Here is a 25922-nt window from a genome sequence, read left to right on the forward strand (position 1 = left end):
TCAACAGAAAAGGCCCAATTCCCCTCCATGACAATGTCCAACCATATGTTGCTAAACCGACCCTGCATAAATACACTTGTTTTGCATTGGTAAAAGTGTGTTGATTTTCATGGTGCTTATTTCGATCATAAAATTTTTGTTTGAACCAACATATGTTCATCTGAATTCAAAAGTTAAAAAGCAAAAAAACTTGTCAATCTGCTACATTGAAAATAATGGATTACCACATATGTATGACTTGGATCGTAAAAGATTTTATCCTCCAGCCTAGAATATGCTTTAAAAATAACCCGTAATTATTCTGGTCTATACCAGTGTTCATTGCTTTGGATTTTACAATTTTTGTATCTTCATTCATTCAACTAATGGAGTATCCTCTTTTATTCAACCATTTCAAATTTAATTTTTAATTTATGTGCTAATAAGCAAAATTTATAATTACTCATATCTATTTTACTAAAAACATTTCCTCTGATGAGATGAACCATTCATTGAAAATCCATGGATTAAGGAAAAAAAACTTAAAAAATTATTTGTACTCCTTTGTCAAACAATAAATTTTGTTGTGATTCTACATGATTTAATTTGGAATTTCCATTTTGGTGGGGACAGGATATTTTTATGGACACATAAATCGTAAAATTGCCTTCCCACTAATGAAACAGCTGTAATAGAAAAAAAATCCAGGAAATAAACGAAGGTTATAAAAAAATAAAACGCGAGTCTTTGAATTTTCAGCAAAATTTTGCACTAAGTGAAAATGTCTATGTATGTGTTTGTCTACACTTCCCTATCAAATAACTCTGTCAATTTTCGACTTACAGACTTGAGATTTGACATAAGGAGTATTGAGATTTTTTTCAATTTTTACCCATTTTTGACCTCCTTTAAAACTATTTTAACTGGCTAAAGACAAATAAAAGAATGGCTTGTAAAAAATCCAATTATTTTAGGTTCCTAGTGCTGCTCTGTGACTTTTAGCTGTGGAACTCTTTTCCATTTGCCTGCTTTCCGGCTGACTATAATATAGTCATTTTCAAGTCCAACGTCAACAAGTTCTTGATGAGCCGTAATCCAATTTACTCTTATTAACCCTTATCCTCGAGTGGTTTCTGGGCCTTGATAAGTGATGACTCCTTTGTAAAAAAAAAAAAAAAAAAAAAAAAAAAAAAAAGTTTGAAAATATGGAGACAAACCGAGAGACAGCCGTTTATTTATATATATAATATATATATATATATATATAAATCATCTTGGTTATCTACGAATTTTGATGACAACCTTGTGTCTCCTCTCTCCCTCACTTCTCTTATCTCTCATACTCTGTAATTTATGACGTACACAAACAGAACAGATATGAGGATCTCGATCATGTTGTGATGTTCAGCCTCTTCTGATGTTTCTATTTATGATTTCGACCTGCCTTGAGAAATGTCATCAGACGGAGTGTTGAGCAGCACTTTAATCCATTGTTTTAAATTCTCACTGCATTTTTTTCTAACTTTAAGAACTTGTATATACTAAACAATGTGATGCATTGGGTCATCTAATGAGCTTGGTTGAGAATATTTGAATCAGAAAAAGTGAGTTTGTAAAGCCAGAAATTTAAAAAAAAAAAAAAATTACAAAATCAAAAATTTAATCTTGTTCACTCTATCTCCTTCTCTCTCTTTGGATTAAATAGTATTAATACTTGTAGTAATATTCCCTATTGTTTATAATGGACGATTCTGATCTTATTTTATAATCATGTTTTATTACCTTCAATCGTTAATAAAAGAAAGAGAGAAAGAAAAAGTATAATATATACTTATGTGTGTGGATGCTAATATCGGTATGGATGCAGGTGTGAATATGTGTGTGTGTGTGTATATATATATATGGACACCTATAGTTCACTTACAGAGATGTTGCATGATATGAGTCTTAAATACAAGTTTAGATCAATGGAAGATTAAATTTGGACAATATAAGGCCATGTTTATAGGAAACTTTGTTTGTATGGTCACATTGAAAGAATGAATGAGAGTTGTCGACGGAAAGACGGATAAATAAAAATCTGGCTAAAGATGGGTTAGTTTGGGACTCAATTTCTAAAAGCCATTCAACAAATTGATGATCAATAAAATCTTGTCTGATTTTTTGTATTTCTTCTTTTTTATATTTTGCAGTTGAAAGCTACGCTGACTCGAGTGAAGGGAATGTATCCGAGGGCTCAGTTTCGTCCTTTTACAAAATAAAGTAAGTCTTTGAATTCTTCCTACAACCATTTGATTGGTAAAATGATCATGTTAAATATTACTTATGATGCTTTAAAAATTATTTGTCATATGCAAGAAGTTATTAGGTATGATTGACAGCAGAATCATGTTCTGAGAGTGTCTGCTAACGGCATCATAGGTGAGTAGATAGTTTTATCGGTTAGCTGAAGGTGGTTTCAATCAATTCTAATTAACATGCTTTTTTATTGTAAATTGAATATAATTGACAATTATTACAATATTACTTTATTAGTAGGACCCGTGGAAATTCCAGGGAATGAGAAATATATTGAATCAACAAATGTTTTGATGAAGCTGATATTTTTCTGTTTTAGTTTTTTGGACAGGAAAACCAATTACCCACAGCAAATATGAGTTTATTAACATTTCTATGAAAATAGTGTTGATAGTATTTTAAATAATAAAAAAAACTAATCCAATGAGATAAATAATTAAGTACATATAAATACTTAGAAAGTAATAGTGTGCTATATAGTTCAATACAAATAATGAAATAAGAGTAAGTAAGTGGCAATCTTTAATTTTACTCCTTTAGTCCAACACATTTTGGTAGAAAATGTTCTTTTTTTCCCTGTTTCTTTCAAAAGTTCCCTTTTTTATGTAATGTTTTGCTGATTTTTTTTTCTTTGAAGAACCACTATACGTCAAAATTGCTGAGTTCTTTCTCACAGTTACAACAATGATGATATATAATGTTATAATGATATTCGAAAACTAGGCTACAAAGGGAGATCACTCCTATTCTTGTCCAGGATTGCCAGATTAACCTTTTTAAAGCCAAATTTTACAAATTTGGTCTTTTTTACAAACACTTTGACCTTCAAAAGTTGTATTTGGCCTTTTTCAAAGCATAAGATACTGACTAACTAAGGAAGGAGCAAGCAGAATATTATATAGATAATTGACAATTATACATATACGCATATATAAATCAATCAGTTTATTGGTTAAAAAAAATAACCAAGTTGAGAAAACTTTTCTGAATTTTGGAGATGAGAATTGGTTATTCATATTATTTAGAATCTTCGGACTACTGTTTTCATCTTGAGTGTCATTTTCACAGCGAAAACACCAACAATAATAATTAGTAATAAATATTGATATTTATAACTAAAAATAAAAATAGGTTTAAGAATCCTCCCAAAATTCATACTAAAACTGTCCACAAGAACCCATGGTGCAGTGGTTAGAGTACTTGGAAAAGTCAATGTGATATTCTCCTGAATGTTGAAGGTTCAATTCTCAGTGTAGCGAGCGAAAAAATACAATTGTGAATTACTTAGAACATCTATCCAGTCATGACTGACAGAATGAGAGCATACTACCCATGTGAAGTAAATAAAGAGTTCCGTTCAAAGTTCCTGAGTTCGACAGAAACATTTGAGTCCAACAAGATACAGCTGAAGAAGGTCGGAAGTTACATAAACTGAAACATTGTGAAAATGACACTCCAGATGAGAACAATAGTTTGGAGAAAACTATATAAAAAGACAAAAGATATTGCGTCTCTATACTGTCTGCATTTTTTGGACAAGGTGACTTTAAACCTGGATATGGTAGGTCTTATATATATTAAATTTCAAATAACATTATGCATTAGTTTTATTGACCATGGCTACCTGCGATTTTATGGAAATGTGCAAAATCAAGCCTATAGGGCTAAAACAAGTGTAACTGCTCCTTAGTTGATAGCTTAAAAGTGGCTATTTAACACTTGCTAAATAGTCGCTTTCAGGTATTTGATAGTCGCTTTCAAATCGTCAACTGAAGAGTAGTTACGCTGGCTACATTTTAGCCCCACAGTCTAGATTTTTAGTGTTTTTAATGTAACCACAAGTATTGTTGGATGATTGAATTAATATTTAATGTTATTTGAAATAAAAATATATTTTCTGACATACATAATTGAGCTCATTGGTCACTTCAAAAACAGATTATACTATTTATAAATGAATACCTGTCTCCGTATAGGTGTAAGCAATTAATATATTATTGCTTTTAAAGTTTAATGTTTTTTGCTGTCTTTGGAGTGTCATTTTAGTGGCATCCGCTAACTGGTGAGATCTCCAAAAGAAAGTAATGTGGTTACGTTACATTGTCTGAAGTACATATTCCATAATTCATGATAAGTTCAATAGTTTATTATTTTACCAAGCACATAACATATTGACACGCATGCTAACCAATCCTTTTATTAATGTATTAATCAATATAACTCAAAATTTAAGATTGAGCAATTCTTTCCTCTATTAAATATTTTAAGCATTTTTGAGTGCACAAGTTTGAATGGATGCACCTCTTAAATGAAGTTTACAAAAAAAGTGTGAATGTTACTCAACTGTGTTGCAAAGAATATTTATTTCAAAAGTCATAATGGTTGGTTTAGTTTTGTAGTATAAAAAACATATTTGTATATGTATCTTTTTAAATTGACCAAAACTATTCAAGGTAAACGCTTGATGAATGCTAACATTTAACAATAGAGCATATATATAAATAATATATATAATAATGTATAAATAATATATAAATAATATATATATAAATAAACAATAATACCCTAAATTCCAGTGACCAAATCATTGTTCTGTTTTTCTTCATCAAAATTTAAAGCAATTCAGTGCAACTTGCCGGCCGTTTTGCACATACATAAACAACCAAGAATAAACATTTTCCAGGATCTTTCCATCTATGCAGCTCATCAGAATAAATTATAGATAAAATATGGCCAACTGACTACAGGAAAAATCCTTGCTTCCTTAAAGACAAGAGTAGTTTCAAAGGTAAAACCTATATTTTTTAACTCCAAAAGTTGAAGAGCTACAAAGATGGGAATGGTACCATTAAAAACAGCAACCTTTTTTGCTCCAGAATTTTTTTTCTACATAGTCACCACCATTCTCAATGCACTTTTTCCAGGAATTCAACGATGCATCTCTGCTTCTGATGCATACCTATAACAGTTTGCTTTTTTAGTCTTGCACCATCAATATCTGCAACAGAGAAATAAAACTTTTAGGTTATGAATACCGAAGTTCAGTCATCACAATAATGCAATCTGCAATCCCATCTGATCCATTCGGGCGGAATAAAATAATAGGGAGCATTACTTTTGAAATGCCCCCTCATATGTAAGATGCAAGTCTAAAATTTTGTGCATTTTTGCTTGTGAGTTTTTTTTTTTTCTGGGGCCAATCTTTAGTTTTTTGATAAGCTGCATGGATGAAAGATCCTAGAAATTCCAGGTTCATTCCAGGTTGATTATGTAGGCCCAAAACTATCGTAAAGTTATACAGGATTGTTTTGAATTTTGGTAAGAAAATAATTAAGATTTGATCACTAGAATTTAGCATACTGTCATTTACTTATATACAAGAAATACCAATCTAAAAACTTATTTTTGAGTTTAAAAATGTTATTTTTAATAGAACAAGTTAATGGTTTTATTTCTATAGTAAACACAAGTTTTTCTGAGTATAAAAATACAAAAGAAAAATTTTGATTTGTTAAGATTAGCCCCTTTAGCCGTTATCACTGCTTTAAGTTGTCAGCATTCTTTCCACCAAAGACTGGAGGAAGAATGAATATAGTTTTGCCTGGCTCTCATGCAAGAGTTGCCAGAGATCAACTGCAAGGTAAGCTGCACTTGTGCGTTGTTTAGCTCTGCACATCAGACAATAAAATCAGTGAGAATAATTGAAATGTTTTAGAATAATTCTTCACAAAATTCTATTTTCTGTTGTATTTTGTTTCTAGAAATCAGTTTATATAACACACACACACACATATATATATATATTATTTTTAAAATGTAATTATCCACTGACACGTGTTTCGTCGTCTACGACTCATCAGAGTGGCTGTATCTAGCGAGATTCGAAATCGGGACCCAACGGTAATGAGCCTAAACCCTTACCCCTGGACCATCTCGCCGACTGTCTGGATATATCGCGATTTACTTAGATGTTGTTTTGTTTTGGTTTTAGCGATATGTTTTGAATTAATTAATTGAATTCATTCAAAACATATCACTAAAACCAAAACAAAACAACATCTATATATATATATATATATATATATATATATCTATACAAAGGTAGTTCCAAAAGTAAACCTATTTTTTTAAGCTCAAAAGTTGAAAAGCTATGAAGGTAGGAGTGGTATCATTAAAATGAGTGACCTTTTGTGCTCCAGAATTTATTTTTTCTACATAGTTATCACCATTCTGAATGCACTTTGGCCAGGAATCCAATGATGCATCTTTGCTTCTTGATGCACGTCCATGACGGGCTTCTTTCTTAGTTTCACACCATCAATATCTACAACAGAGAAATGAAACTTTCAGGTCGTGAATGCATAAGTTCAGTCATCATAACAATGCAATTTACAATTCCATCTGATCCATTCGGGTGAAATAAAATAATAGGAAGCATTACTTTTGAAACACTCCTTTTATTTTTATTCAACTGACTTTTTGGTACATTTAATAATTATATTATTCTTCTTGCATTTAGTCAGGTGCTTGGTTTTTTCAAAATAATTTTTCAGTATGGAAAAATCCTGTTTAAATGAGCAAAAGTTGCAGCTTACAATGAGTGCCTTGTGCAAAATTGATGATTGAATATTATTAAGTTTGATTGAATATTATTAAGTTTTGTGCTCATTTTTGCATTAATACTAATTCTTATTAATCCCTAACTGTGTACGAAACAGATACCATAATACTTAGTTCACTGCACTTTGTTATAACAAAGTTCCATACCAAATTTCAGCCCAGTAGTTTACAAGATAAAGTGGAATGGACAGACACACACACAAATGAAGAGAAATATAATATATATATATAAATATTTTTTCTTTTGCATAAGCAGATGTGTTTTTTCTTTTGTTATCCCGGGATGTAATTTTTCACTGTTAGCACATAAATAACCTAGGCTGGCTTTCTCCAGCCTAGGTTATTCATGAAACATAGATAAGATTTGAAATTAGTTTTCAGTTAGAGCTTAGACTTTTCAAGATACATATAGGATCATATTCCATTTAACATCCATTTTACATGGCTGGCATGTGTTGGATAGCTTTCAGATAGTGACTTATGATTATGTTTACATATGAAACAATGTCAGTTGGATAATATTTAACAATATATTCATATTGAGGTTATAATTCTTTTTTTCAATGTCTTTTTCTTTTTTTTTTCTTTTTTTTTTTTAGACATCCGAATAATCTGAAAGCGCGATCAGAACCAAAATATGTTTATGATTCCAGTCCCGAAGTTGTAAGTATTTATTTTTGATTTTCTTCCATTTCTTTAAGTCTACTTTGATGGTTTCGTCACATTGAAAGAATAGGTTATTAGTTGTAGAACAGTGAAGGTAGTAGGGTCAGTTGACAGAGGAAGGCTAAAGAAAACATGGAAGGCAGTGATAAAGATGGATTTGAGAGAAAGAGGGATAAATAAAGACCCGGCAAGAGAGGTTAGTTTGGAAGTCAATTTCTAAAAGCCGTCTAACATATGACAACTGAATATGATGATGACAATGATGCTGATGATAACTGTTTATACAACCAGCTTTTCTTGTGTTCTTTAGATATTTTAATAGAAAAAAGTGTTTTTCTGAGAGCAATTCCATTTCGATTTTTTTTTTTTTTTTTTTTTAGTGACATCAAATAAGGTGTCATGCTAAATCCATTCCTTTCCATTTTTTGGTGTAAATGAGATTCCAAATCTACGCTTGGACCAAACATTTAAAATACACAGTTTGCTTTGTTTTTATTTGAATTCTTCTCATTATATGGATTCATATTTTGTTTCAGCTGATGTGTCCTTCTGCCTTTTTCAGGAGTTTTTTAAAATTATTGTTGTATTCCTGCTGTGTTTAAAAGAATGGCAATACACAGATATATGAAAATATAACAATATATCTTTTATTGCTGATGACGGTTATAGAAGGTTGATTGTTAAGAGGGAGATACACATATGGGAATTCAACGGTTAACGATTTTCTTAGGACCAAAACGTCAACCAACAATGATATCCTTTTCAATTATTATATAACCATTTGTGACCACCTGAAACACCCATTTGGGGTGGTATTTGCACACTGTATCCACACTCCAAGAGTGTTTTATTTGGCTATATGTCATTTCACTGGATTGGCCTGACTTTGATTATACATGTGTAACTTTTTGCCAAAAATGACCTTCTTTTTGACAATTGATTAAGTTTGTTGCTGTTTGGCAAGTTTATAAATTTTATTCAATTGACCTTTTAGTACATTTGATAATTATTCTATTGTTCTTGCATTTGGTCAGGTGTTTCATATTATCAAAATGATTTTTTGGTATATACGACCTAGATATTAAGCAAGATATCAAGTTCATAATTTTTATTCAAATCACTTTTTAGTACATTTGATAATTATTTTGTTGTTTCTTACAATTGTCGCCATGTATGCCCTTTTGTTGAAATGATTTCTTTGTCCACCTAGATGTCTAGCATCATTACTTAAGCACTACTTATCAATGCCAAAATGCATTCAAGGATGAAGATTAATGAAATGAATAGATGGTCACTTGAATGATGAAGAGTTGAAATTGAGGTTTTTAATTGGCGGATACTGTTTTGTGCACAAAAAAAAAAATCCGTCGTTCTTTTTCTTCCCACTGACATGTACAAAAAATAACTCTGAATAAGCAAAGCAATCTTCTCTTCCCTTCTCTTCTTCTTATTCACAAAATCACAATTATGTTCCATCGCTCTTGCACAAAACAATGTCCTTATATGGAGACTTTAAATTACGACAGAACCACAATTTGCATATCTTTTTTCTTTTCTTTGTACTGGACAGATTCCCGGTTCGAATGACGGTGGTTCTTGTGCACATCTTATTTTGTAACCTCAGTAGAACCAATGGAGTGTTAAGTTCCGCTACGAACAACGAAGAAACTAATGAGAGAATTGAAAATGATTACTTGAACCAATCAAGTTTGATTACTTATGGGAACTGTTTATAACAAGTATAGTTCATCCATGATATTTTCCCCTGTATCAAACATTATTTGTGTATTGTATAAGCTAATGCTTTTCCTCTGTATTAAAATCCAATGTACACTGTGGTTTAAATGAATGAAAATAACATAGAAGAAATTTTAATGATAAAAATAGCCTTCCCTTATGAAGACGCTATTAAGATAGATGCAAGTGGATTGGAAAAGGGGGGAATTATAGGAAGGAGGAGAGAGTGTATAAAACCCAGTGAAAAAGAACAAGTAAATAAAAACTATATAACAGTTAAGAGATGAAGAAGTGATTATTTATAATATTTTCTATTTTTCTCTTTTTGGATAACACAATGCATAAATAATCAAGGATAATAAATCCGAGAAAAATATCCCTTAAGAAGGGCAGAGAGTGCATTGGTCAACACATATTAGGTTGGTGCAAAAATAATGTTTTTTTTATGTCCAACTTATATAAAAAAAAAAACATTTTTTGCAAACCTAATACCTGAAAATAGCAACAGTAAAGAATAGTTTGAATAAAAATGATGCAACTGCACAAGGGAAATAATTTGTGTTCAAACCCTTTTTGTTTCATTATCTAATATATAAAGTAAAACACTTTTTTTTGTTCTTTTTACATTGTTCATGCATCATAGCATTACTGCTACAACCCCAGTATTTAATTCTTTTACCATAACCGATTTCTGCAGATTGATCATGTTCTTATAAAAAATTGTAATTCAAATCAATTTTATAAAAAACATAAACTATTATTTCTTTTTAGTGATATTAATAGGAAAAATAGTTCCTTATTATTGCTTTGGTCCTTCTTGTGTTCCTGTGTACGATGCAATAACATGCCATGAGTCATCTTTTTTTAGTGCTGATCGTAACGACAAAAACAAATTTTAAACCTACATGGTAGGTTGCAATGTGTGCTGTAGAATTCATTGGTTTATAATAAAATTCATTGGTCTATAATGAAATTCATTGGTTTATAATGAAATTCATTGGTTTATAACGAAATTCATTGATCTGTAACAAAATTCATTGGTCTGTAACGAAATTCATTGGTCTGTAACGAAATTCATTGGTCTATAACGAAATTTATTGGTTTATAATGAAATTCATTGGTTTATAACGAAATTCATTGGTCTATAACGAAATTCATTGGTCTGTAACGAAATTCATTGGTCTGTAACGAAATTCATTGGTCTGTAACGAAATTCATTGGTCTATAACGAAATTCATTGGTTTATAATGAAATTCATTGGTTTATAATGAAATTCATTGGTTTATAATGAAATTCATTGGTTTGTAACGAAATTCATTGGTCTGTAACAAAATTCATTGGTCTGTAACGAAATTCATTGGTCTGTAACGAAATTCATTGGTCTATAACGAAATTCATTGGTCTATAACGAAATTCATTGGTCTGTAACGAAATTCATTGGTCTGTAACGAAATTCATTGGTCTATAACGAAATTCATTGGTCTATAACGAAATTCATTTTTTTATAACGAAACTGTTGCATAAACATGTCTTATGAACAACTCGAAAAGCCAAAGTCACCTCTCTCATTAAACTGTCCAATTTATTGTGTCTCCAAGCGTGACTTTCACTGTTAAACTGTTTCCAAAATGAGTGTATACCTTCTGCCAAAAATGACAAAAAAACAAACTTTCACTAGTGTTTGTACTGATATTCATATAAGATCTGATTTACTGAAGCTAAAAAAGAAATAAGAAAGAAAACCCCAATTTAGAAATAAAGGAAAAAGACACATCTCATTATGGAAATAGAGATTGAATGCCAGACAGTGTCTAACTTTCTATTTTTATTTCTTAATTCCCTTAAGTACTTGAAACTACTTCGTCCAGACTTACTAAGTGCAGTGTGATGGGACAGGCACACACAAGTGCACAGTGCTCTTTATTATAGAGTAGAGGATTTGCATTTATACAACCTCCACTCCCATCCCTAAGATTCTCAGAAACACTTACATATTTTGGTCTGTCAAGCCATATCTACTTGGGCGAGTCGCTCCCTTTTTTTCTGATCAATGGCACAAAACCTGCATGTATTTTTTTTTTTTAAGTTTTCATGTTCAATACACCCTCACAGATTATATTTGTCCCTTGTCCGTTTTTTATTTTTTTACATGGTAATCAATAAAAAAAATCTAAGGGAAATAACTCTACTTTAAAATTCGTTTTCCTTTGGATTTGATGCTCTATTTTTTTTTTCTTTTAAATTGTATGAACTAATACTCAACATTGTTTTCTCATCCCTAATTTTCTTTCTTTTGCAGGAAAAAAATGTCTACAAAAACACGGCCTCCAAGAAATAATATCCTTTTATGGTCAATGTTTTGATAATGGCAAAGCTGAATTTCATAAATAATATCTCAATATCAAAATGACAATAACCGTATCTGAAACCAATAAAAACTGATTTATAGTCAGCTAACGTACTTCCTAATTATTTGCAGAGTGCTATTGGAAGCAGTGACAAGGCAAATCAGTTCCTTCGTTTTTATTGTTCTTCGGTATTTCTATTGTGAAGCAATTTATTGAAATAAAATAGAAAAGGACATTATTGTAAAGTTAACAATAAAAATTAACAAAATTATAACAGATAAAAGTAACACAATTAGTCTTTATTTGCACTTTTAATAACGAAATAAAAAAAAAAGTTATTTTATTTGAAATTTGATAAGAAATATGCTTATAAAATTATAAAAATAAGTTGTTTTTTTAATTTAAAAAAATAAGTATCTTTTTAATTTATATAATAAATATGTTTATGAAAGTATAAAAATAAAATTATTGAAATCAAAATAACAAATAATTTATAGGCATGAAAGAAAAAAAAAGCAAATAAACTGATTTGCCTTGTCATTGCTTCCGGTAGTGCTACGCTGAAAATTAGGAAGTATGTTAGCTGACTATAACCACGCAATTTCTGAAAGATAGTGCATTTTTTAACTCTGACTGCTTTCCAAGAGGTCAGGTTTTGAGTCTCTGCTTGAAAACACTCACCATATCTAGCTATACTAAATAACTGTGATATGGCTAAACAGCTTTCTGTGAATAACATATATATTGAAGGTATATTTATAAACTTACTGACATAGATGAGCTGCATTGTGAGAAGAAATCGGTCGACTACTAAAGTAATTCTACTGAATTTAATCAACACTTTTTGCAATTATTTTGTGTGACCTCTGTGTATGCAGTATCATGGGTTCAGTTGGTCCATCAACTGTCAAATATTTTACCATAAAAAATGTCATCTGCAGATGATATTGAATGAAAGTAAGTGAAAACCACTAAAAGTAGGATATACAAATAGGATTAAAAAATAGATATAAAAAGGGTGAAAAATTTATACTGTGGAATTAACTTTTAGATTTTTTTTTAACTTTGAAAGATGATTTGGTGCTTGTTACGACAGTCAGCAGATCGATTTTTTTTTAAAAGCAACAGTACTTACCTAATTGTCATATCGAAAATAGTAATATATCCAAAAATTATGAAAACTCATTAAGTAGAACTGCTATTGTGATTTTAGGATAAAAAAAATGGGCAATATGTTGGAAGCCACTAAAGTAGCAAAAAAAGAGATATGTCCCTTATATTCACAATCTTCAAGGTGTTCACATCTCAGCAAAATGCAATTTTGTCCAATTTTCTGTAAAAATTACTTAACTATAAATAATTTTCTACTCAATGAATTTTTGTAATTTTTGTATATATTACTATTTTCAACATAAGCACTGTTATTGCTTAAAATCACATTAAAAAAAATTGATCTGTCGACTATCTTAACAAGCACTGATGATTTTATTTGATTTGGCACCTCAAGAACAAAAGAGAGAAAGACTGCTATTTGGAGGTGCTAGATTTACACAATATTAGTTATTATAAGAAGAGTAGAAAGTAAACCTTGGTTTTATTTTTATTTTATTTTTTTTTTGTAGTTTTGAAACTCTCCTTTCCCTTATATTGTTCTTTTGTCCTCACATTTCATGAGCGATATTTTTGATAATCATTTGTGTCCTCACATTTCATGAGCGATATTTTTGATAATCGTTTGTGTCCTCACATTTCATGAGCGATATTTTTGATAATCGTTTGTGTCCTCACATTTCATGAGCGATATTTTTGATAATCGTTTGTGTCCTCACATTTCATGAGCGATATTTTTGATAATCGTTTGTGTCCTCACATTTCATGAGCGATATTTTTGATAATCGTTTGTGTCCTCACATTTCATGAGCGATATTTTTGATAATCGTTTGTGTCCTCACATTTCATGAGCGATATTTTTGATAATCGTTTGTGTCCTCACATTTCATGAGCGATATTTTTGATAATCGTTTGTGTCCTCACATTTCATGAGCGATATTTTTGATAATCGTTTGTGTCCTCACATTTCATGAGCGATATTTTTGATAATCGTTTGTGTCCTCACATTTCATGAGCGATATTTTTGATAATCGTTTGTGTCCTCACATTTCATGAGCGATATTTTTGATAATCGTTTGTGTCCTCACATTTCATGAGCGATATTTTTGATAATCGTTTGTGTCCTCACATTTCATGAGCGATATTTTTGATAATCGTTTGTGTCCTCACATTTCATGAGCGATATTTTTGATAATCATTTGTGTCCTCACATTTCATGAGCGATATTTTTGATAATCGTTTGTGTCCTCACATTTCATGAGCGATATTTTTGATAATCGTTTGTGTCCTCACATTTCATGAGCGATATTTTTGATAATCGTTTGTGTCCTCACATTTCATGAGCGATAATTTTGATAATCATTTGTGTCACATTTCATGAGCGATATTTTTGATAATCATTTGAGTCCTCACATTTCATGAGCGATATTTTTGATAATCATTTGAGTCCTCACATTTCATGAGCGATATTTTTGATAATCATTTGTGTCCTCACATTTCATGAGCGATATTTTTGATAATCGTTTGTGTCCTCTACAGTTTTTTGTATTCTGCTTTAGATATTTTTGCAAGTATTATTTGCTTATGAAATTTCTAATAACTTTGAAAACCTTATTTGATTTAAAAGATCATTGGCCATTGACTTCCATCATTATCAAAGTCCTAACATGAAATTGTATTTCCAAAATTCCTAACCACACTGTTTGAAAATTTTTATTTTTCATGTATTTGGTTTTTTATCAACAATTTGTTAAATTATCTATCTACTCGTCTCTCATTGTAAACTGTTGTGATCTGCACCAACCAAATACTGGCTAATAATGCTATATCAAATCCAAAATTCTATCGGCATATGACCTGATTTTTTTTTTTTTGCAGCAATATTTGTTTTTTGAGTTCTTTTCCTTAATTCTTGACTCTTTGCAATTCTTCCACAGATAACAAACCTATTCACAAATATCGCGGTAAGGATTTTGGTTTTATTTCTTAACTAGAAGAACATCCATAGGAAGTTTTTTTTTTTACAAGGGAGTCACTTATCAAGGCCCAAAGACCACTTGAGGATAAAGGTTAATGAATAAAAGGTGGTAGTGCAGTAATCATAAATGGTTTAAATTGAGTAGAATTTGATTATTTAAGGGGACAGCTCACTAAGAACTTGTTTACATTAGATTAGAAGGCTACCATATTGTAGTCGGCTGGAAAGCAGGCCAATGGAACAGTGTTCACAGGTGGGCAGTTCTAGGAAAAAAGCTTCGTTTATAGAATTTGCATTTAGATTTAGGCAGTGGGGAAATTGTTTATAGAGGTTGTAGCTAGTCGCATGTTTTTTTTTTTTTTTTTTTTTTGTGAAAGTTTGGCAAGGGTGGACCATAGATTGGAGCTCAGCTAAGCAGTTGCCATTAAAATAACGATAGAGCAGAGACAGGCTTATAACGCAGAATAATTAGGGTTTACTACTTTACTAAATTTAATTGAAGTATTAAAAATAATGTAATTTCTAGTCATGGTTAACAGTTTTTAATATTTCTGCTCAAAATGAATGCCGATGCTCAAAATGTATAAAACTTTTAACAAAAAAAAAAAAAAAAAAAAAAAAAAAATCATTAAAAATCAATAAATTAAATAATTTTAATAAAATTTTCAGCATTTATCAAATAATGGTCACGGAATATAATGGACACATTATTTTAATTTAAATCTTAGTGGAAATATATTATTTTGTTTAAACAAAAAATACCTTTACTAAAGTTATGGTTTTCAGTAGTAAAAAAAAAAATAAAATAAAATAAAAAATAAGAATGCATGAATTTATTTTCGCTTTTTTTTTTTATGAAAATAAAGCATTATAAATTATAACAATTAAAAACAATTTAAAAACAATTAAAAATTAATCTTCACAGGACCATTACAAAAAAAAAAAAGCCCCTAAATTCCATATTAATGAATTCAATATAACTCGAAGAAAAATGAATTTCTCAAATTACCGATATTATCATTGAATTAAGCATTGTTTATTTAATACTTTCACACAAAAAAATTATAATTGAAAAAAATTTTTTTTTTTTTTAATTACAGGTTTCGTATGATTTTTATATGTAAGATTCTAATATTTTCCTCACTCGCATGAATGTGAAACTTTTGGCATAACATAATTTTTATATAATGTTGAAAAATAAACAGAAAACATTTTAATTTAAAAACAGGAACATAGAAAAATATTAAGTTAAAAAATGATAAAAATGATACAAACGTTCAGGATAGGAATGTATGGATGCACGTCTGGAGAAAAAAGAAAACCAGCACCTCGTACCTCCCTTTTAACTACAAGATGTCATTTTCAGACAGCCTTTCGACTGTCTGAAATTTTGGGCTTCTGTATAATCCATGTTTACAAAACTTCCGTTTGTTGTGATTTTGCGAAGGGCAGAATTCCTCACTTATTTGGGCTAATTAAGCTATTTTTTGTACAAACAAGGCGTTTTTATTATTATTATTATTATTATTATTATTATTTAATTTAATATCTTAGGACTTTACTAATTATCTTTGAAATAGACTCAGAAAACTAATATTTATTTTTTAAAGGACTTTTTCAATGAATTTATTTAACTTCAAAATTTAGCTGAATTGGTTAGTCGCCGTGAAAACATTTTTCATAACTTTTTTTTTTTCACGTGTACAAATATTTTTATCCCCTTTATTTTAGTCTTTATTTTAGCAGGATGGAACAGTGAAATATAGCGAAATAATTGTTACGAAAAGGGTTAATGTAAAACGTTGTAATAAATTCCAGCTTGTCGATGTGATAAGTCTCTTAACTTTTTCAGGAACATGGAACAAGTAATCCAATGAAGCAAAGCGATTTCCTTGGTCAGTAGTTATCTCCCTTTGTTTTGAAATATAAGAGGTCTATTCCTTTAGAGTAATCTCCCTTGCTCCATATTGTGTTGAAAATAGATGTTAGTTCAAAGAAACGTATGTCCATGACTGAGTTTATACAACGAGTAAACTAACAAACAGATCAATCACTCCATATAGCCTTATTTGTTTACATTACAAGAAAATAAATTGTTATTAAATATAACTATTACAGAGTAACATAGGTTTGATGTGAGTTACTAGATCAATATAAATTACAGAAATAGTGTATAACATATGAGATGGAATTATTAGTAATAAATGTAATTATGGTGACATTGTTGAGACCTATTGGATGAAATATTTAACAGATTTTAATCAGAATTTTGATAATAGAATATTGATATTGTGTTAATGCTGTGAGAACTCCAATGTGGAGGAAGTTTATTTGGATGGCAAAGTTATTGAGTTTGTCCAAAAGTTTTGTTTGTATGCCTGAGAAAGGCTTTTTTTTTGGGGGGGGGGGTCTCAAGAAGGTTACTATTTTTTTTTACAACTTTTTATGTACTCCCTAGATTATAATATTTATGGTTTGCGAACGGACATTGTATCTACATTTATTTACATCGGCTTTTATAAAATTCATGCTATTCCGTCCTTTCGTATGTTTGTTCATCTTTTTCATATAAATAAAGTGAAAATTATCGAAGCAAAGCTGTTAGCAGCCTTTCGTGCCGGGATGTCTTGAAAGCAATTAGGTTTGATCAATGTTGGGGAAAACCCTTCATATCAGACAATTGCTATTGATTTGAGAGTTCTCCTTTTTTTTCAGGGGAGCTTGGTTTCCCCAACATCGTGGAGAAACAAATAAATGAAACGGCGGAAAGCTGAACGTTTTGATTAATATCGCTAAATTTGAACGCTTTTCACTTTGCATCTTAGCACAGTGATAAGATCTCAGCTTTACTTTCTTCTTTTCCGCTTTCGCGTTATGGATTCGAGCCTGCCTACTACTGCTTTTTTTTCTTTTCTTTTACATCTCCAAACACCCGGGCAACGCCGAGCACCCCCGCTAGTAACTAATAAATGCTCAATTCAGGCCCAGATATTAAATAATCCATAGCGTTTGAATGTTGAAAATTGTGAATGTTGTATAAACACTAGTTGACTGCCTCTTAGTTTATACTTCCCAGACAGTACCTATCACTAAGTATTCTTAAAGGGGCTTGATAAATCATTTTACTATGAATTGGATATGTTCATAGTTCATAGTAAAAGGATTTAGAACTGATTTGGAATAAAAGAGCAACATTTTATTTGAATTATCTGAACAACATTCTCAGCCAATGTAACCTTTGACCTTCTTTGGGTGTTTCTTGTCAAACTCGGGTATCTGCATGGAACTTCAAATGGAACCATTTCTTTAATCCACAGAGGTAGCATCATCTTAGACAAGATCATCCTGCAGACCTAGGTAAAGTCAGCGCAAGATGGCATTACGTATGAAACAAGGGAATAGACACATTGGAAAGTATCTGCTTGCAATGTGAAAGTATCACATGCAATTTCTATCAGCTCCCAAATTTATTCAATTCTCTAGATGAAGTTGAGAATACAAAGTTTTGTTCCTCCAAGTCGCTGATAAACACCTTCACCTGAAATGTTAAACCTTATTGAACATTTATAATTCTAATGTTATTTAATGTTAATAAATTCAACATTATTTTTAAGCAGAAGAAAGAGAAAGCCTTCTCTTTCCACAAACGATCAGTTTTCTTTTCCTGATGGAGATTTACTCAGCTTACTGACTTACATAGAGAAAACCTGTCCCTTTCCTTGCCAATAAGAAGCACAACACTTTATGATTAAATATTAGATCATTGACAACATATTGGCATCAATCTCTCAACTAGTTTGAACTATTAAACTGATTTCTGTGAAAAAGTTTGTAGGGAAGAGAATAGGACATCACCCAATAGACATTAAAATTGGTTTTGTACTCTGTCAAAATAGAAAAAAAATGCTTTGATCAACAATTCCCTATACATAACGACATTACTTCATCATAAAATCCAGGGAGAAGATTGTGTCACGAGTGAAATACCTTTTGGAGCGGTAAAATGATCCAATCATTTTCCCAATAACCTTAGCAACTGTTTGGTGTAAGTCTTCTGTCTCAGGTCTGAATATCAGTCTCAGAAGCTCATCAAAGCTGAAGTCTTTCTTCTTGAGGAAACCATTTATAGCAGTTGGGTTAAAATGAGGATCTGATCGTTTTTTCTAGAATGATCTTTAAATAGCTTACAAAAATAGTCAGTGAAACTTTTATCTGGAAATCTAGGTTAGGTTGGTTCCTTTCAAGATGGCCTTTCCAACCAATAGTAGCATAACATAATAAAAAAATGCAATTGGGCAATAAACCTAATTTAAAAAATTTACCCTGATAATAACTTTCCAGATTAAGCAAAAATATTTAAAAAAAAAAACTGTTTTCCTTGATTCCACAGTTATCACAAGGTGAAGATATAAAATTTTTGTCTGAACTTCAAACAGATACACATAGATTTTCTTTCTTCATTTATAGATATTTCAATTTTCAGACAAAAGAGGAATTTCAAACATGTTTCTATTATGTATGACTTCATTTTGTAATTTTATCCAACGTATGTTTTTATTTATTTATTTTTTTCTGCAGGAGACAATGGCGGAATACACATTCTTGAGCAGTCATTAGAAATTGCAGAAATTGATGCCAAACTTGAACGTCTTCAAAAACAGTTACTGAAAAGCAGTTTGTCTTGACATGTTTTAAAACAAACAAAAAAAATCATAGAGCAATCCATTGACAATCCATTCTCATTGACTTTCAGATATGATTGACATATCCACCATTTATAAAATGTAGAAATGGTTCAAGATTCATTTTATAATTTGAGAATTTAAAAACATTTTTATTTTCAGCCCAAATCCACCATTTGGTTGGTTATCAACTGATTGTTAATTAGTTGAGGTGGTGTGATGGTTACTTTCAAACAAAGTAGTTACTGCATTTCCTGCCACATTAAACGCTGGGATTTTTTAACTCGAGTTTAACTAAAATCTTTGTCTTCTACAGACCTAATTTTATGTCATAAAAGACAGCCATGTTGTTTTTATGTGACTGAGAAATACAGTATAATAAATAACAACTGCTTTTATCCTGTTTTGAACTGTCAACTATTTCGGGGGTTAAGATCAAAAATTAATCTGTTTGGTTCATAAGAAAAGTATTTTTGCAGTTTACTAACCATGCTGAAAAATGTTATTAGAAACCCATTCTTAACATGAGGATGGGAGGGTATTTTGCAACCATTCTGTACTTTCATCTAACAGGTTAATAAACAAAAGATGCTGTAAAAAAATAAATTGAACTCGAAAATACTATTTAAAAAATACTATCTAAAAAATACTATCTAAAAAAAGCATGTCTGTATTCTACATGCGTATAAAATTCTTTTGACTTTTTAATCTTTAAAATATTACTCATATTTTTTTTTTAAATTTTATCATTTTTATCTAAATTTTGCCTTTTGTTTGTTTCTTTTTAATCTTTGAATTTAAATTTTACTTTGAATCAACTTAAACACATTTGTTGCAACTTTGAAAACATAGCTTAAAATTAATTTCATCTCATTATGCACTAATACTGAATGCATAGAAAATAAACTTCCAGTAAAAATACAAGTGTATTGCATCTACATATTTGTAAAGTTCAATGTTAACTTAATATTCACTTGTAGTTGCTTTAAAATAATTGGATCTTAACTGATACTTTGACAGATTTAAAGCTTTCTATTACATAATCGGGGTTCCTTATTAATAGTATTTTTTTTATGTATAATTTGAAAATAAATGAAAACTAGCTCATAATCCATATACTTTTTTACCACCAAAGACAAAAATGATCATCATCGAACTTAGAATATAGATGGTTTTTTTTTTCTTCATATACTACTAAAACTCTGTGAATCTTGTTTGTTTGCTTTTCTCTGTACGCACTGAATGTCACACAGAAATTAAGTCCTCCACTAAAACAAAAGTAGAAGACCCTGGGAGGATCTTCTATGACATTATAAAGGATAATGTCATCAATCAAATTGTTTTTTTTTTATATATAACCCGTGACCTTTCAAAGTATATTTTGGTCAAATCTACAGTGGATTGATTATATGACATAATCACGTTGACACACCGGTTCTCACCAGATCACTGAAGTTAAGCAAGATTGAGCCTGGCCAGTATCAGATGAGTGACCATTTGGGAATGGCAAGGCGCTGTATGTACTGCAAGGTAAAAATACCAGGTTGAGAAACTGGCGCGGTCTATCCTTCTCCTGAGGGTAGATGAGACTCTCTTAAGCTGTGGTAGGCACCCTGTCTAGTGATGGCGTCATGATAAAAAAAATACCCTTGATATCCCTGGCAAAGCATCAAGTTACTGACAAGATTTGAATTACACTACAAAATTGTGTAGTGAGTTCAATCATGGCTACGGTCGCACTAGATGGATAGACAGTGGATGACCTTACAAAAGAGGTGATATTATTTTGTTTGTCAACATGTTTTATTTTTTTTCCCTCCTATATTGTTTTGTAGTACGTTTTATGTTTTCCTTAGTGAAGAAAATGGCTGGCATCCATAAACAATGAGAAAACCTCCTGTAAAGTATTGCTTGCATGTTGTATTATGATAAAAAAATATAGATCCAATCTTTTACTCGGAAGGATTATTATTATTCCATTAGTCCAACAATTTGTTGTCAACATGGCTGCCAAAATTGAAGCAGAATTGTTTAATTACATATTAAATTAATCTACTCTCTTCCTACAAAGAATGATAATGACAATCTTAATAAATTACCTGGTGTGGCGTTGGAGCTAAGTTGGCTTCCTCCAAAGGAAATTTCCAGTGAATTGAATTTACCAGTGGTCTCTCATGTAGCCTGGTTAGGGGAGATAACTATGTTCTTTGTTTTGCAGAAAGGTTCTCTATTCTCCCACATACTTGGTAATATCAGCAGTAGAATTACCTTGTCATCATCGATTCTTGCAGAGCCAAGGTATATGATGATGATGCGTCAAGTTGCTTTGATGTATGTTAGCAAAGTTGATGTAATTTCATGAGATGCAATCAAAAACTGACTGGAGATAATCTCCTTGAGAGTCAATCAACTTGTGTTCTTCATCATTTATGGATGACATCCCAAAGTGATGCCTTCATCCATTTATAATATCAAAAAGGACCTTCTGATTTCTACTACCTACTTTATGATGCCATTCACTATGCACAATGACAAATAAACAAGATCCATATTCTAAGGTTGCACTTGCGGATGCAACGATTGAGGATTTAGAATTGGCAGCGACTAAATTTGCTTTACGTGTTAATGGAGAACCTGTATTTAAGAATTATTAGCATTTAATTTCTCCAGTTTTCAAGTCTGACAAGATGCACATGAAGAAGGTCAGATGTTACATTGGCTGAAATCTTGTGAGAATAATGTCGAAGATGAGAAAATTTGTCCGAATAATTTCAAATAATACAGAAGCCGTAGTGTTTAGTAATGTATTCAGAATTTAAATGGTTTGTCTTTGGTCATCTTGTTCTGTTTTCATGACCATCATATTTTTGTTATTTCATCATTTATAATGTTATGTAGCATCTCACCTTCTAATTAATGGATCATGTTAGAAAATAAAACGGCATCCATTTATGATGTCATAAAAGGTCTTTCTGATATCTCTTCACCTTCCCTGTTTTAGTGGATTAGGTCTTCTATGTGACGTCATCCAGTGTGCACGGAAATAAACAAGCATACAAGATAACAAAGATCCACATATCATATGCAAGATTCTTTTGGGGCAAAGTTCATCTTGATATTGGACACTCTCCTCTCTTGTACTCTCTAATTAAAAAAATGACGTAACTTTGTGATACATCATCCACTTTTTCCAATTATCTTCCATCTATTTTAATAAAGAATTTCAGAGACAAACAAATTCATCTCCTAAAATGATGTCATCCAATGTTATCTGGAACATGGTAAAAACGAGCAAAGTTCATAGTTTTAGTAATAAATCAGATTACCTATGACCCATCAGATCAGTATTATATCGATTAAATGTTTATTTCCACAGTCAGATATAATGCAGCCAACAAAACCACAGCAGTCATAGACCAGAAGCTTTAGACTAAAGTCTTGCCCTCCTTTGGGCTCCGTAGTAGAATACATGAATTTACAATTCAAGCCCCAAGTCACTTGAATGATTGTGAAAATAAACATAATTTATTCACATTTCTTAACTTTGACATTCGTACATAATGCAGCTAACAGTTATGGCTGCTGCTGCTGCTCTTAATTTTGTTGAGCATCAATCATTTTGAATGAATCGGTTGATTATTGTTAGCATAGGTTTCCTCAATATCTTTCTAGTTAGATTTTCTTCCAGAAAGATATCTGATACTTATGAAAAAGACTGTATAAAGGTTACTAACATTTCTAAGTGAATGTGTTTCTGTGGAAGGAACTGGATTCAAACTTGGCACACTTAGGTTGTTAGTACATTTTGTTGATCATTTAGCCATCATGTATGGATGCTGCTGCTGCTGCTTTTCTATAAACATCCAGAATTTGGCAGGCAGGATTCATGTTTTATGATTTTTCATTTTCAAGTAAATACATTTTCTTCTTTAATAACACAAGAAGTGTGCCCGGTGACAAGAAAGCAAACACAATTCATGGAGTTTAGTATATAAATAATAGCAATCAACAAGTTCTGCTGTTTTTAACAAACATAAATATTTATAAAACACTCTTGTGATGTTATGATAGACCTTCGCTTTCTTTCCACTCTTTTCCTCTTTCTATTCTCTTTCTCTCCAATCTCCCATTCTGTGTGTGTGTCTCTTTCTCTCTCTCTCTCTCTCTCCATCCTCCTATTTTCTCTCTCTCTCTCTGTCTCTCCATCCTCCTATTTTCTCTCTGTCTCTCCATCCTCCTATTTTCTCTCTGTCTCTCCATCCTCCTGTTTTTTTCTCTTTCTCTCTCTCCATCCTTCCGTCTCTCTCTCTCTCTCTCTCCATCTTCCCGGTTTTTTTCCCCTCTCTCTCTCTCTCTCTCTCTCTCTCTCCATCCGCCTCTTCCTCATTAATGCTAGGGAAGGAACAGTGGTTAATGACACGGACTGACAACCTAGGTGTGCCAAGTTCGAATCCATTTCATTCCACAGAAGCATTTTGACTTAGGGATGTTGGCAATCTTCATGTCCATCCTGTAAGTACCTAACGTCTTTCTATAAAAAATTATAACAAAGAAAATATATCGAGGAAACGTTTTTCTCTCTCTCTTTCTCTCCATCCTCCTGTTTTTTTCTCTCTCTCTCTCTCTCTTTTCCATTCTTCCGGGTTTTTTTCTCTCTCCATTCTAGCGTTTTCTGTTTCTTTTTTAATCATTTCATCCTCCCACAGCTTCTCATATCATTTGCTTTTATTTACATTATTCACCTTTCTTTCCACCGTCCAAATCATTGATGTGCACAGTGGCAACGTAATAAAACTGACAGTGAATTATATTTACAGTGTTCACGAATGTGATTTGTTTGTCAACTGTTTCATTCATTGATTTTTGTTAGACATTTTACAGTGATCGAACTTGTTCTTGAACAACTTGCCTTCAAGTTGAGTTGACTTCTGAAAAGCTTTGTAATGACTAATCATGGAGGTAAAACGTATTTCTCAACATTCCTGACCTCCACAAAAACTGGTTAAATCAACATTTATTACAATTTTTCTATTTGCTGTTATTGAACAACAATATGTATGAAAGAGTTAATTTGTGGAAATCCACTTTACATAAAACAAGAATTTTATCTGTTCTCATCTTGATCGTTATTATGCAAATAACACTTATGATAAAAACAGAAATCCAAATAATATGGACAATCAGTCTTCATCACAAAAAATTCAGAATTGTAAGAATTTTCTTTTATTTAAATAAAATTTGCTGTTTTTATTCTCTTTGTTTCACCTTTTTTCTTCTTTCATTTCTAAGTTTTTTTTTGTTTTTTTACAGCATAGCGTTGTTTGCTCTCTTCAAAATTACTCAAATTAATTTTTCCATCAGTATGAGTTATACGTTGCTAGCAGATGATTCCAGTGTTTTCTTAGAAATGAATGTAAAAAGTGGGCTTTACGATTTTACCAATTTTATCAAATGTTTCTCCAAACTTTTTGTTTTCTCAAACCAAGTAAAAAAAAAAAAAAAAAAAATCTGCAATGTTTGTTTCAATTCTGTTCATGCACGAATAAATCTTATGATTTATATGTAAGCTTTCCCGTTTTTATTTTTTTTATTTGGGAGTGGGGTCAGAAACTCAGTCAAATATTTCCTTTTTTATGAAAATCACTCCAGACAAGGCATGGAGCCACTTGATGTAAGGAGCAAAAAAAAAAAAAAAAAAAAAATTATTTCAATGTCAAAAACTTGCCAATGATAAGTGTTAGATGAAAACGATTCTAACTCAGAAAACATCAATTCTTCTCTTTTCTGCTAGAAACATTGCTCGTGGAATATGAGGATTAAAGAACAAAATAAGAGAAATGAGTTACGCATCTTCTGAAAGTGAACCCAAGATCCACTTTTTTACTCTCTTTTATACTTTGATTTCCACAACTCTACTCCTCATCTGTCATGTGTTTTTATCTTGATAATCATGGAAGTGGTATTCCACTAATACAATATGTGCCACTGCTACCACTAATACATCTATGTAAAGCGTCTGCAAGTCAGGAATATTTACGTTCTGGTGGTACGAAATTAGTGTGCCTTTTGCACATTATATTCAGGTTGCACATAGGCAATGGCAGGCGATATAAAGTAAACTTTTTCCTGTTTTCATTTCTCATAATCTTAGTAAGAATTGAAGTGGACTTTTATGGTTGGATGTCGTTCCTAATGTTAACTTATTAATTTTCAAGCATCTGTATGTATTATTGTGATATAGAATTATAACATTTTTCACTCAAGAACACATACAGACAGCCAGATCTCCAAAACATTTATTAATAAATTAAAGCCACACCTAAAAATGATATATAAAAGAAGCTATTACTTTCTTTTATAGTGGAGTTCCACCCTGAGCAAATTTTCATCTTCAATTCAAAAGTTTGATTTTTTTTTTTTTTTTTTTTTTTTGTACCAAAAATCAAACTTTTACAAAAAGTTGAATTGACTGACCCCTCTGCTCCCTCCCACTATTAAAATTAT

The 25922-nt window shown here is 31.1% G+C and overlaps 1 protein-coding gene across 2 annotated transcripts in view; it reads left to right on the forward strand.

The window, feature by feature from the left end:
• The window catches only part of LOC145297692 (centrosomal protein CCDC61-like), a 60281-nt gene extending 40728 nt beyond the window's left edge, over nt 1-19553 (forward strand). For both annotated transcript variants that reach the window (XM_080143891.1, XM_080143892.1), the window contains exons 12-16: nt 2172-2241; nt 7497-7560; nt 11600-11637; nt 14676-14722; nt 19315-19553. In XM_080143891.1, the coding sequence (XP_080000017.1) occupies nt 2172-2241; nt 7497-7560; nt 11600-11637; nt 14676-14722; nt 19315-19421 (326 nt within the window). In that variant the 3' untranslated portion in view covers nt 19422-19553. The remainder of the gene's footprint in view (nt 1-2171; nt 2242-7496; nt 7561-11599; nt 11638-14675; nt 14723-19314) is intronic.
• The last annotated feature ends 6369 nt before the right edge of the window (nt 19554-25922 follow it).

This window comes from Euprymna scolopes, chromosome 18 (genome assembly GCF_053919585.1).
Source record: "Euprymna scolopes isolate OS-2025 chromosome 18, ASM5391958v1, whole genome shotgun sequence".
NCBI classification, from domain to species: Eukaryota; Metazoa; Mollusca; class Cephalopoda; order Sepiida; family Sepiolidae; genus Euprymna; species Euprymna scolopes.